At 38.1% G+C, this 14,090-nt stretch overlaps 1 protein-coding gene and 1 pseudogene across 1 annotated transcript; both read right to left on the bottom strand.

Annotated features, from left to right (window-relative positions):
- The window catches only part of LOC112500697, an 8,667-nt pseudogene extending 1,310 nt beyond the window's left edge, over positions 1–7,357 (bottom strand).
- Positions 7,358–9,738: 2,381 nt separating this feature from the next.
- LOC112500688 (serine acetyltransferase 1, chloroplastic-like) lies at positions 9,739–10,991 on the bottom strand. The gene has a single exon (XM_025104239.1). It carries the CDS (start codon positions 10,925–10,927, stop codon positions 9,974–9,976), a length of 954 nt encoding a protein of 317 aa, XP_024960007.1. The 5' UTR covers positions 10,928–10,991; the 3' UTR covers positions 9,739–9,973.
- Between the last annotated feature and the right edge of the window lie 3,099 nt (positions 10,992–14,090).

Here is a 14,090-nt window from a genome sequence, read left to right as displayed (position 1 = left end):
ATAAAGGGCCCAAGTCTTTCATGGCAAATTCGGTAGACAAGTGAGTCATGAAGAAGGCTTTCAGTGCTGGAGACGAGGTGACCAAGATGATGTCATCCACATATAGAAGAATGTAGGCAACAGTTTGTCCCTGATGAAAAATGAACAGTGAATTATCACTGGAGCTAAGTCGAAATCCCAAGGTACCAACATAATCCGTGAACCGCTGGTACCATGCCCGGGGTGCCTGCTTGAGACCGTATAGAGACTTCTTTAACCGACATACATGATGTGGAAAATGAGGGAGCGTTCAAGAGCAGACCACGCCTTGGCAGCCGTGTTGTCAACCTTGAGAATCGTCGTTAGTAAATCAGTGGATATAGTACTGTAAAGCCACTGCAACACGATTGCATCAATACGCTTCCATTCTTCATCGTGTTCTGAGGGAGCGGTAGCATCCGGGATAATGTGATCCAAAACCCTACAAACGGTGCACTGCATTTTAAATAATGCGACCCAGGAGTTGTAGGTGTTGCCATCAGTGGTGAGAGTGATAGGGATCTGATTCTTGATGTTGGTTACGGTTGTCGCAGGGTGGAGCGGCTGGATGATGGGTGGCTGGATTTTATCGCCGGCCATAAGGATTAGAATCGGAATAAAGGTGAAAAAGAGAAGAGAGAATCGAAATTGAGAAAGGAGGGGGGGCTGCGATTAGAGGAGATCGCAGATTGAAGGGGAAGACACAGCAGCGAAGGGGAAGACAGCAGCGATCCAAAGGCGGAAGTAGGTAGGGCCGGCTAGGTTGGTCGCTCTGATACCATGATAGAGTGTGAATCGTGGGTTTTCCCCTTCTCATTGATCTCATTATATAATAATACAAATTACATTTAGATACCTCTAACTATTCATAATTACATTAACGTATAACCTAGTCTAATAGTTCTAAAACCAAAACCACGTTGCTATCAAGCACAGAGGTGATACGATGGGCGACCATTATCACAGTAGAGTCACTAAAGTGTTGCCCGAGCGTTTGCTGAATCATACAATCAGTCGCTGTGTCGACTGATGCAGTAGCTTCATCAAGTACTAAGACTTTGGTTTTCTTGAGTAGCACACGCCCGAGACACACCAACTGCCGTTGACCCACACTCCAGTTCTCTCCATTCTCGGTAACTATAATGTTTTATATGAAACTAATTAGTAAATTTAATAAAGATATGTGAAACCCCATTAGAGTTACTTTGTAAAAGAGCTTTTAAGGAGAGAAGGGGGGATATCAACATATATTAAAGAGAAAGTGTCCAAGTCTAGCCAATGCGAGACTCTTAACACACCCCTCCAACGAAGGCTATGCAGGCAAAGATGTCCCAGAGTGTCGAGTCCCGGCTAAAGATGTTCCAGATGGTAGATTTTGGCTATGATACCATATTATGATATGCGGAACCCATTAAATTATTATCCAAAAGAGCCCCTGAGGACTGAGGGGAGAAGGGATTCAAACATATATCCGAGAGAAAATGTCCAAATCTAGCTGATCTGAGACTCTAACAACGTTCAAAGTAAAGACGATGAACAAGAGTTCGGGTTCAAGTAATGGAGGGGTAAAAAGACCTGATGAATCAAGTTTCCCTTCCTTTTTCCTCACTTCATCTCCAAGTTGGCATTTATCAAGAGCCTGAAGTAACGAATATTGGTAGATTATAAGAGCAGGGTCAGTTCAGGTTCAGGAACCGCAAAAAAAAATGAAAAACTGAGGAACAATCTAGTAACCGTTCATCTGTACGGTATGCACATGTGTATACAAGTAAGTAATTTGTCCGGTATCCACATGTGCATTACATGCACACGTGCATAGAAACCATGAAATATTCAATTACTTGTATGCACATGTGCATACCATACAGGGTGTTCCTCAGTTTTTCAACTTTTTTGGGGTTTTCCTTGGACCACCCTCTATAAGACCATACGATGTTTGACAGAATCAAAATCCATATTGTATAATTTATCTACCTACCATATCTTATCATCTGTATACTCTTCAAGAGGATCAAGGTTGCTTCTAATAGTTCCTTCAAACATGGTTGGATCTTGAGGGATTATGCTCAATCTCGAACGCAGATCATGAAGTCCAATCGTGGATATGTTAATTCCATCTAGCAGAATCTTTCCAGCCGATGGCTCCACAAGGCGGAAGAGTGTTTGTATCAAAGTCGACTTCCCGCTACCAGTTCTTCCAACGATCCCAGTTTTCTTTCCCCCCTCAAAAGTGCACGTAAGGCCTCGTAAAACAAGTGGCATGTGTGGCGCATACCGGACCTTTTCAAAGAAACCATTCTATTCAATAATGCTACATACTTGACTTGTATAAAACCATTACGCAAAACCATAAGGGTGGTGGTGTAGTGGTTGAGTCCCTAAGGGATGTGGTGAAACATCCCATCCGAGGATTTGATTCCAGGTGTACACAACAATTGTGACCACTGAGTTTATCAGGCCTAATTTCTTGAGTTTGTTGGGATTAGTCAGGCATAGTCTAGGACACCCTTCTGAAAAAACGATTATGCAAGTTTAGTACCTGTAGATGATGGATTTCGACTTCTCCATGTGACGGCCATTGATCATCGGGCCTATTTGATTCTATAACGAGAGGAGGTTCAGTGGGGATAGAAGAATACTGAAATATCCGTTCAACCGAAATAATTTTGTTTTCGAGGTTGGTAAGAGTCCATACTACCCATGCTTGTAGTCCGTTCAAAGTAAGCCCGTAAGTAACAGCCACGCCCGCGATACCTTCGTGAGAGGTAATGTCAGTCATGAATGTTATACGGTTAGAAGTGGTAGAGATGAGTATGCTTAGGTGACTTGATGCAGCGGATAATAATGAAACCAGCGATTAAACCCGTTGATTCGAATCCCATAGTTGTCAAATTTGTTGTTTTTTATATATTTATTGTGTGTTTTTTTAAAATTATATGTAGACTGGACTCGAACATGGGTCTCTTCTATGTAAGGACAAGAAACCAACCAACAGACCTATACTAATATTGTGAAAAAGATTAGATATTTTTTATACTCAAATTGTGTCACCACTTGAATAAATTTTTGGGTCCGTCTCTAGGTGGACTAGTGGTCGAACTAATTTGGATAAATACCAATTGAGGTTTTCCGAGCAAAGTTGGGAGTAGCACTTATCGCGGAAAGTTTGAGAGGGAGAAAACTGTGGTGGCCGGTTTGGGCACATTTGTATGAGGCAAATGTTGGCACCGTTGAGGAGGGGCGAAAGCGTAACGCAGTATGTAAGAAGAAAGAACGACTTACTTGGATCAATAGTTCCTTTCGGGATAGAAATCAAGAAAATTAGAAAAGCCGCAAACGTAACAGAAGACAGCATATCCAAACGTATGCATAACCATTCCATCGCAGCCATAGTATGAAACTTTGGTCTAGAAAAATCGTCGTTTAGTTTCAGATTCGTGTYCTTAAATCTGCCTTGTTGATCGAAGCTCCTAATGGTCGTTGATCCAGATATTGTTTCGGAAAAATTCTGGATCACCGGGCCTTTACAAACTCCAACTAGCCGCGCCATTTCTCTTGCCGAAGGCAAGTAATATTGCTGGAACCAGATACACATTCCAGCAACAGGRACAAAGAAAAGAATCACCTGCCAAGCAGCTTGTGACATAACTGCAATTATCCCAAAAAGTTGAACGATAGCGAAAACAAATGATCCGACTTGGTAAGGAACTTGCGTATCCACTGCGCTTTGGTCCGTAGATGCCTATCAAGAAATCTTTGTTAGAAACGAACAACAGTCTGCTTTATAGGATGCCAAATATGTCTAAATGTCCTAATAGACTGTTACCTCATTTAGCATTCTTCTACTGCCATTATTCTAAAATGAGTAGGCAAGAGAAGACAAGACAAGACGTTTTCGTTTTCTTACCCTATTTAGTATTCTTCTGCTTGGAGTAGAGTCGAAGAAAGACATGGGCGAGCGGAAAATGGCTAAGTGCATTTTGTGGAAGAGAAGAGTGGCTGCCTTATATGCAACAGTTGCAAGAAGTAAACCTCTTGTGAGAATGCACAATGCGCATCCAACTGCTAAAGCTACGTAAACAGCGATGAGGGTTGAGCCTGTAACACGAGCTGGATCACTTGCCGACACCGGAGATGCCCATGCCATCCAGTAATTGCTTCCAATTTCGAACATTTGGAACAAAATTTGCGCCAATATTATAAACGGTCCAAGAGCCCCTCCGTAAGCCRTGGTTACGTATTTCCAGTAGACTGAGAAACCTACTCTACCTTTTTCTCGTTCTTCGTCTTGAACTAGCTGCGCTTTCGTACCTGAAATATCATCCGTTTCGCCATTTTGGCCATCGTTTGAATTCTTCTTAGAACTTTCTATTCCTTCCGGACTGTTTGTCGTTATGGAATCGATCGCGGATAAAGCTTCTTTGTGTGCACCTACAAGGCCCATAAAGTCACTTCCGCAATCGAGAATGTCATTGTACTTTCCTGCTTGTCTAATCCTTCCRTCTCTCAAAACCTGATTCGTCATTCAAACGATTTATTCAGCACAACAAACAATTGAACAACGGTTTACCTTAATCTTTACAGACAAACAACCAAAAGTCCCTAGCTAGGATAGAACAAAACAAGACAGTTGTTTAATGTTTAATAAGAAAGAACCGGACATGACATCTGTTCAAAAGTTGTGGAGGGTATATTGGTAAAATATAGGCTTGTTCCACCTTGGTACTTTGTTCCACTCTGTTCCACGTAAGAGTAATGTCAAACATGGAACAGTGATTCCTATTCCGTCCTGTCTTATCTAGTATACTGAACGCACCCTTAGATAGCTTACCAGAATGAGATCTGCAGAAGGTAAGAACTCCACTTGATGTGTGATGTAAATCACTGTCTTTGAAACCAGAAATTTCAACATGCATTCCTGCGATAGAAAAACAGAAAGCCAGAAGTTAGAAACCAGCTACATTCTAGAAATTCTTTGAAACATTAGTTTTCGTAGCTGTAGATCGAATCTAAAGGAGCAAAACCGGATCGCTTACTTTGAAAAGAWGACTTCCGGTATGAGCATCAACAGCGCTGAACGGATCATCAAGTAGATATATATCGGCATCTTGATAAAGAGCGCGTGCAATCTGTATTCTTTGCTTCTGACCACCGCTCAAGTTGATTCCCGACTCACCGATRACTGTCTGATCACCAAACGAAAGAATTTCAAGATCTTTCTTCAAAGAACATGCCTCGAGAACTTTCTCGTACCTTTCTCTATCCATCTTCCTACCAAACAAGATGTTTTCTTCGATCTTTCCGCTCTGTATCCATGGCGATTGAGCTACATAAGCCTTTGTTCCTGATACTCTTACAATTCCAGAAATCTTGGAAATTTCTCCTAGAATACAAGAAAGTAAGCTAGATTTTCCTGATCCAACCGTCCCACAAACAGCAACTCTTAAACCATGATTCACTCGGATRTTGATATCGTTTAGTGTCGGGTTGGGAGAAGTTACATCCCAAGAGAAATTCCCATTAATTATCTCTACAGCCATATCAGAGCCACTTCGCGGAACCTTATTTATAGCTTTAGAATCTATGTCGTTGAGACGAAGGAAGGTGGCTATGCGATCGAGTGACACTTTAGTTTGGAAAAACAYTGATATCGAGTCGGGGAGATTGTAAATCGGCTCTTCGAGTATCTGAAACGTAGCCAATGTAGAAATTACCTTTCCGGATTCGAGAGGGATGCCCACGAGCAAACAAGTAGCGAAAGTGATCACAGCTACAACAATCGGAGCKCCCCAGAACAAGAAAGAATTCACGGACAACGTATACACGTATCTCTTCAACGGTCGTTCCCCTTCGTCGCGAAGTTTGATGATTTTAGATAAAAACTTCATCTCCCAACCTTGAAGCTTAAGGATCCKCATGTTTCTCAAGATTTCAGATGTTGCTTTCATCCTCTTATCTTTAGATTTCATCAATTCATCTTRAAGCTTTTCTTGTAAATTCCCTAGTGGAAGATTGGCTAACAAAACAAAAGYCATAGCGACTAATGCAGCGATTGCGGCAAGCCCGAGATTTCGATATAGAAGTGCTAACCCAACGCCTACTTGCACGAACACGAGCCAGAAATCGTGCATATACCAGCCGTAGTCGCCGATCCTTTCAGCRTCAACGGCCATGAGRTTTATGATCTCACCAGTTGAGCTCCCTTGCTTGGAATGACCGGAAAYGGTTAAACCCTTTTGGTAAATCATGGCAACGATAGCGGATCTAGCTCGAATCCCAGCCTGTTGGAGCTTAAAATACCAGTGYCGTTGCGCGATGGAGCCAACGATCTTCGAAACAGCAAATGCAGCCACCAAAACATAACCTTGGTGTTCGAAATCTTGGTGCCCGTTAAGGTATTGAACGAACGAGTCGATGAGGTAAGGACCAGCGAAATTAGCCAACGAATAGACTAACACGAGTAATCCTGTAATAACCACTTCTTTCCACATGATGTACAATAAAGCTTTCGTGAGACCGAATGTAGTGATTTGGTTATTCCCATTGCTTAATGACTTGACTCGATCTCTCAAAACCGGAAACACTCCGCTCACGTTATCTATATCCGCGAGATGAGGCACGTCCTCGAGRTCTAATGGCTTTTTGTTGCCTTTTGCAATCAAAGAACTCATCCAAGAAAATGTCAGCAGGCTAAAGAAACTTGCATTTTCATAAGGTGATGCAATCTCATCCCCAACTCTAGAGCCACTAGAATTCAAAAGGGGTTCTTCAAGATCATCGTTTCGAGCTTCTTCTTYGGTCTTATGGAATAATCCCACAAAACAAAGAAACAAACCCATGAAACTAGACACAGAATCAGACACAATGAACATATTAGAAGGTGAATTATGGGTTCTTTTGTGGTAAAAATAATCCACCATAAGGGAATAACATGAAACTGAGATGAAAAACACCCAGAAAACTCTTAGAACGAATGTGGGTACTTCGACGAATTCGAATCAAGTGTGTGAAGATAAACCGAAACAAATGACCAAATAAGTGTTCCAAGAACAGCATGCAAAAGGGTTACGATGTTTTCATCGGTCCAGCCGTTTCTGTACCAGTAAAAACTGTTCAAGAAACACAAAACAAGATTGAAGAGTGAAAGAGCAAGACAGGAAAAGAGCGTTCGTTTGTAAAACGAATACCGAAARCTTCGTTTTGGAACGACGGTTCGATCGATTCTGAATCTTTTCGAGAACCAAGTGATGAATATGAGAAGCAAGAACACAAATTGTATGGAAGCAACACACCCATGTAAGAAAATTGGGTTTAGCAAGAAATCAGTAGTTGGGTTCATGATCATAGGATTGTAAAACTTACCAAAAATGGAAATATTAGGATTCTCCATTGTTTGTATATATAGCAAATGGGTTGTGCATGATTTTAATTGGCTTTGATCACTCACTCATCGAAAAGTGTCTCGTGAAGCAGGAGTGGTGATGGGTTTAATGGGTTTATGGGCGATCTTTTTATAGTCATTTTTTTCCAGGAAGAAGAAAAGGGGGGCGGGGGCGGGGGGCGGGATCAAGTTTCTTGAAAAAATAGCGTGGTGGACAAGAATTTGGAGATGTAGACAATAATAGTAAGCATTTTTGTTCAGTATGTACATGTATATTGAAACTAAGAAACAACTTCAATCACTTGTATGCATATGTACATAGTGTCCAGATAAACGTTTATAAGGGTGTTTCCCGTGAACCTCGCTCGATGTCCATTTACCAAATCTTTACCGTGTTTATTGGGTTACTTACCTTATGCAGTAAAAGGCATGGCAAGAATCGAAAGTCTTACACAGTAAAAGGCATGGCAACAAACAATATTCTTACCCAATATGTGAGGGAGAAAGACTCTTACCCGATTAGCACTTTCCACTACTGAATTAGAGATCCTTACAAACAATTCATTCTGATATCCGAAACCGTTGCTCGACAAAATAAGTGAATGTGATACTCGTGTCGACAAGATAAACACTTAGTAAAGAAGTGCTTGCATCCACTAATTTGATGATTGTTGTTGAAAGCATTTAAATTTAAAGATGTCAATTAGATCGATTCATCAACACTTTTTTTTTTGTTAATTTTTTTAATAATTGATTTATTAAATATAATTGTAATTAAAAATCTATTTTTTATATACATAAATTATATTATAAGCAAAGTAGGTGGTCGACTTGGTCGTATAACCGGTTGAATATCTAAGTTAATATAAAAAAATCATATTATAAACATTTGAATATTGTTTAAATTTTAAAGATATGATGTGGGTGTTCGTTGAAAAATGGGTTGTAATGGACCACTTTCCAAAAAGAGGTGTCGATTTGGCAGGTCCCATTAATTCTTGCTGCTTACGCATATTTGACATTTTCTATACTTCATAAACATTATAACATGTTTGACCATGAAATATATGATTATTATAATAAAAGTTAGCGATGGAGATTTGACTCGACCCGATGAGTAACCTAGCTATGGGGACGGGGATTTATTTTGTTAAAACGGGTCTCGGACCGGCGACCCCCAGTAGACTCAAACTGAGGTTGAGGCTGAGGCTGAGGCTGGGGCTGGGGCTGGGTAGTGTATCCCCCGACCCGCCCTGTACTCGGTATATAATTTTTATTAATATATTTTATATAATATATGTATGTATATATATAATTTATTTTCTAAAATTAGGTCTTGACCGGGGACGAAGATTGGGATTTGACCAGAAAGTAAACCAGGGACTGGATATTAATCCATGTATCCGTCCGGGACCGGGGCCGGGACCGTTCATAGAAACCAAGGTCGAGGCGGGGGATTAGAAAACTCTCTCCATCCCCGCCTCGTTGCCATGCTTAATAAAAGTTATAATAATTAATTTAACTGATTGTTAGTTGGTTTTTCATTAAGTCTTGTATGGATAAAGTTGTCTGTATAGATTAGAAAGTTTTTGTTTGAAAGAGTTTTTTAATGAATAGAAGGAACGCGAATTTTAATTAGGAGGGGGCATGTTTGACTAAAAACTTGGCTTCGAGAATAAAGTTTTCCTATAAGCTTAGTAAATAAGTCACTTTCTATATCATTAAGTCACTATCAAACAATTATATATAATTGACTGAATAAGTTGCGAGTCTCATTAAGCTTATTAGACAAACTAGTCATAAATCTAATTCTTGTATTTCTTATGATGTAATCAAAAGTTAAAGATGTTTGTTGGTTCAGTTTTTGGATTCTTGCAGTTCCATTTATTCATTCGAATTCCTTTTAACCCAAAGAAAAAACCAAACCAAATTTGAATTGGTCAATTTTGGACCCGGTTTTTTAGTCCAGTTCTTTTTGGGTTTAAATAAACTGATGTTTAGCAAATTATCTATAAGTCAACTGTTAATTAATAAGCTAGATGGTAAACATGCAATGTCTATATACGTACGAATATACACAGACATATTTAAATACTCCCGTAGTTTCCATACGTTGAAATACAGCCACGGAGTGAGGGAGCTGATGGATGTATAGTAACCATGCAATTTGGTGCCGTGCAGATGATTTATACATTTTGATGAACACCACCGCCTACAATAAAATTGTCTTTATAGGACGTCTAGATTGTCTAAATGTCCTAATAAAATACTTTATAGAACTTAGGTTTATAGGACCAAACTATAAAACGTCTTATTTAAAAGCGTTACAATAGGTTTATAGGTCAATTTTAAGCATTTTAAAGGAACCCCAACAGAACAAAGACCTTTATTCATCATAATCTACACCAACATTCTTGGTTCAACTATTAGCTACATTACACCAGGAGAGAGCTAACTCTCACTTGGATTCCAGACGCACTCGACGCCATGAATGGGATATACTGGGTTTGTTTGGTTTCGTTCAAACATCCGATACTGAGCGAAAAAAAGTAAACTTTACAACCTTTTTCCTCCCTAAATGACATAATTAGACCACCCATTTACATATTGAACATGATCCATAGTTAAACTAGGAATCTTATCAACTTTAACTGGATTCTCTTTCCCTCCAATTAACTTAGCAGGGTTTCCAACAGCAGTAGTTCTAGCAGGAACATCCTTCAACACCACCGATCCCGCTCCGATTTTCGCCCCTTCTCCGATCCTAAGATTCCCCAAAATGCTACTCCCGGCACCGATCAAAACCCCATCTCCTATCTTCGGATGCCGGTCGCCCCCACTCTTTCCGGTGCCACCCAATGTGACATTATGCAGAATGGAAACATTGTTTCCGATCACCGCAGTCTCTCCAATAACAACTCCGGTGGCATGATCAAGCATTAATCCCCGGCCAATCTTCGCCCCCGGATGTATATCCAATCCAAACACCTCCGAAACCCGATTTTGGATCAAAAATGCCAAACTTTTCCGATTTTCCGACCATAGTTTGTGTGCTATTCTATGAGCTTGGCAACCAAGAAACCCTTTATAGTTCAAGAAACAGTGTACATAACTAATACAAGCTGGGTCTCTTTCTTTTACTGCCCTTAAATCATCTTTAACAGCTCTTACAATTTCTTGATCTTCTGCGAGCACACCCACAAAAAGATCATAAAGGGTTCCACTTGCAAGACTTACAGAACTCAACTTTAATGAAAGAAGATCAGCTAGACCACTTTCTATAGAAAAATGAGACAAGATTGCAGTGAAATAACAGTTTGCCAAGATGGGTTCTTGATCAATATCAGATCGAGCTTCATCTCTGATTTTCAGCCATAGATCATCATCTTCATCTTCATCTTGATGTTTGTGTACAAAACTGGAGATGGGTTTGCAGGAAAACTGATCAGAATAGCAGAAATTGGAGTAACTGTGATTAGATTCGAATTCAAGAACTTGTGGTCTGCATCTGTGAATGCAAGCAGTCATTTCTATAAGTTGTGTTTTGGGGGGAAATCAATGGAATTGGTTTGTGGTTTAGATTGAGAATGAAGATGATTATGAGAGCAAATGATGTGTGTGTATGCGTGTGTGTATATATATATATATATATATATATGGAGTTGGGGAGTCGTGGATAGGGTAAAGATCGGAGCTTTGACCGGAAAACAGTAAAAAAATGGTGGCAGATGGTTGATGGTGGTGTCATGGGAGGTGGTGTTGTAAATAAATAGGTTTTCAAAACCAAATTTGCTTCCTTTTACGCATTATTTTATTTACAATCATTTGGGGTGTTTTGGATGCTACATTTGATTGGTGTGATTTAAGATTCTGATTAATGGTTTTGTATAAAGTAAGGATATAAGAAGTTGACTAACAAAATTGATTTTCAAAATAAATTATTTTACCTTTTTTAAGGTTAAAATTTCAATTATTCTGTAACACCCAAAACAACAAATTGAACTCAAATAATCGGTTTTGATACCATTTATAATATCCAAAAAGGCAAAAGCAACAAGCTCGTTCAATAATTTTGAATTCAACTTAAAATCGTAGTGAAAGTTATTGGTAGCCCACAACTTGAGTATTGTAAGGAACTCATAAATCTCATTTTCTATGTATGTTGGACGAGGGTGGATTGGAAAATCCCATATTGGTTGGAGGAATAAAAATTGTCTTATAAGGAATCGGATATCCCATCAACGCGTATTAAAAATGTGAGTCTAAATGTATTGACAAAACAGACAATATCTTGTATGTTTGATGTGGAATGTTACAAGTATATAACAAAGATTCATAATTGAGGTTTATTTATGTTCATAAGTAATTTGGTCATATAATAGACCATAAATATAACAAAGATTCATAATTGAGGTTTCTTTGTTTGTTTATTCATGTTATAATTGTAACAAATAAAATGACGTCAGCAATTGTATGTATTTATTTATAATATTTTCAATATTTTGTAAATAATATATTACTTTTGCTTATATAATCTTTTTGTTATGATGGATTGGGTAGACAAAGACTGTTTTCGTGAAACATGGTTTTTACAGTTAAAACTTCACGACAAAATGTTGTGAAGGTAAAAAAAACCGAATCTTTACAGCAAAAACAGTATGAATGTTACCTTTACAGTGTTTTGCTATCAAGTTCAAGTGTAAAAACCGTGTTTCAAGAAAACAGTCTTGTCTGACATGATTTCAAGTCTTGTTAAGACTGAATTTTTTCAATGAGTCACATGGCACTTACCCATTGATCAACTAGCAATTAAAGTGGAGCGTCTTGAGTACGGGTTTCATTAGTCCATATCAATTACGCATTTTAGGTCAGTTACCAATTACGCCATTATCAAGCACGATTTGACCAGACTCGAGCTATAACTAATTAAAGGATTGGTCATTACCAGTTTTTTTTCCATCTTTATTTCATGGTAGGGGAAATGTTCACGTAATCTTATTCCCCGGACCTTGTGATTGAGATAATTGGCCTCTTTGATTTGGTTTTGTTTTAGAAGATATGATTGATATATATTAATAGTAATAAATAATGTGTTTTGAGGGCCGTCTATCAAATGTTTATTCAGGTAAGCAATGATCATGATTTTTAACCAGTAATTAGAGGCAAGAAAAGGGTTGGCAATCTTACCCGGTGAGTAAGGGTGGTGGTTGTTACTCCCTTCATCCCACAATAAGGTGACAAACTAGCTGATAAGCTAGCTGATGAACAAAACATGTTTTGTAAAAAATAGTCGATAAACATGTAAAATGACAAAAAATGATATCTTGAAAATTTAATTAATTATAATATTTTATAATATAATTAAAACAAATGTTTTTAACATTTTTTAATATCTTATTACATATAATCTTATGAAATTCCGTGAATCTATTTTTTAAAATATAGATGGCCAAATTAAAAATTAAGATGAAGGTGGCGGTTCAAGAAATAAATTAGAGGGAAATAATTGTTGATAAAAAGGATGACGTAAGCGGTGAGGTGGCAGTGGAGTATGGAAGTTGGAAGTGACAGAGGCTCACGTAATCAGTTACGTTCTAAATGGTCAACATAAGAGTCCACGTGATTCTGACTTGTGCCAAAAGCTTCCAATTATTGCATCCAAACCGCCGCCTCCCAAATAGGGGGATAGGAATTTGGGACAGGTACTCAGCGCCTAATGCATCCCCTCGTTTAAGCCTTCCCGCTCCCGACCCTGTCCTAACAGATTGTTGGAGTAATACCATCCTGATCCCGTTTCGGATATGAGAGAAAATCTATTTCGCTGACTTGATACCCGTCAAACGGAGAATCTGCGACTCTTGTACTTGCTCAACAAGCAAAATTTTATCTCTACTCCTAAAGTGCATTTTCTTTCAAAAGTGTGAATTACCGAATTGGTCCTTGTATTTTGATATTTTTTATAATTAAGGTTTTCATACTACATCTATATATATATATATATATTAAAGAAGAAACCAAAGGTAATGAGGTGGCACCTTCTAATGCTTAGAACCCCTCCTATCTTTTTTCTCATTTTTTTGATTTTTTTAAATGTTGAATTTGTTAAAGACTTTTTTGCCCCTTGATGAAAAATGTATAGCTTATAATTAACCCGAGTTATTTTTGTAATTTTGTATACCCAAGTTTAACCTCCAACTTTTGATTTGCTCTTCCATTTACTTTCTTTTATTTCTTAATGAAATTTATTTTTTAAAGTTTCAATAATAAACAAAATGAAATCATATAAAATCCTTTGGTGAGGGATGAAGAAGATGAGAGTTGAAGAAGAATTTAAAGATTTTAAAAGGTATGTAGAAATTATATTCATTAAAAAAATGTGATTTGTTATTACATGTTTCTTTTTCAATATTGTTGGATGTGTTGTTATCATAGGATATGATTGTGTTTACGATTGGATTATATAAATTGTGTTTACGATTTGATCATATAAATTCGAATAAAATTTTGATATTTTATAATCACAGGATATGATAAACTTTTTTCGAATTTAAGCTTTATTAACAACTATTTATTCATCTCCATCTCTCACACCCTCTCAAATTCTATCTCTATCTTATACATCTCTAAATTTATTTTCTTTCTCTTTGGTTTTTCTTCTATTTTACTATTGATAATCTTCATAGTTTTTTTT

The sequence above is a fragment of the Cynara cardunculus genome (genome assembly GCF_001531365.2).
Source record: "Cynara cardunculus var. scolymus isolate 2C chromosome LG 17, CcrdV1, whole genome shotgun sequence".
Classification (NCBI taxonomy): domain Eukaryota; kingdom Viridiplantae; phylum Streptophyta; class Magnoliopsida; order Asterales; family Asteraceae; genus Cynara; species Cynara cardunculus.
Note: the sequence above shows the minus strand (reverse complement) of the source record. Positions and strands in the feature narration are given on the sequence as shown.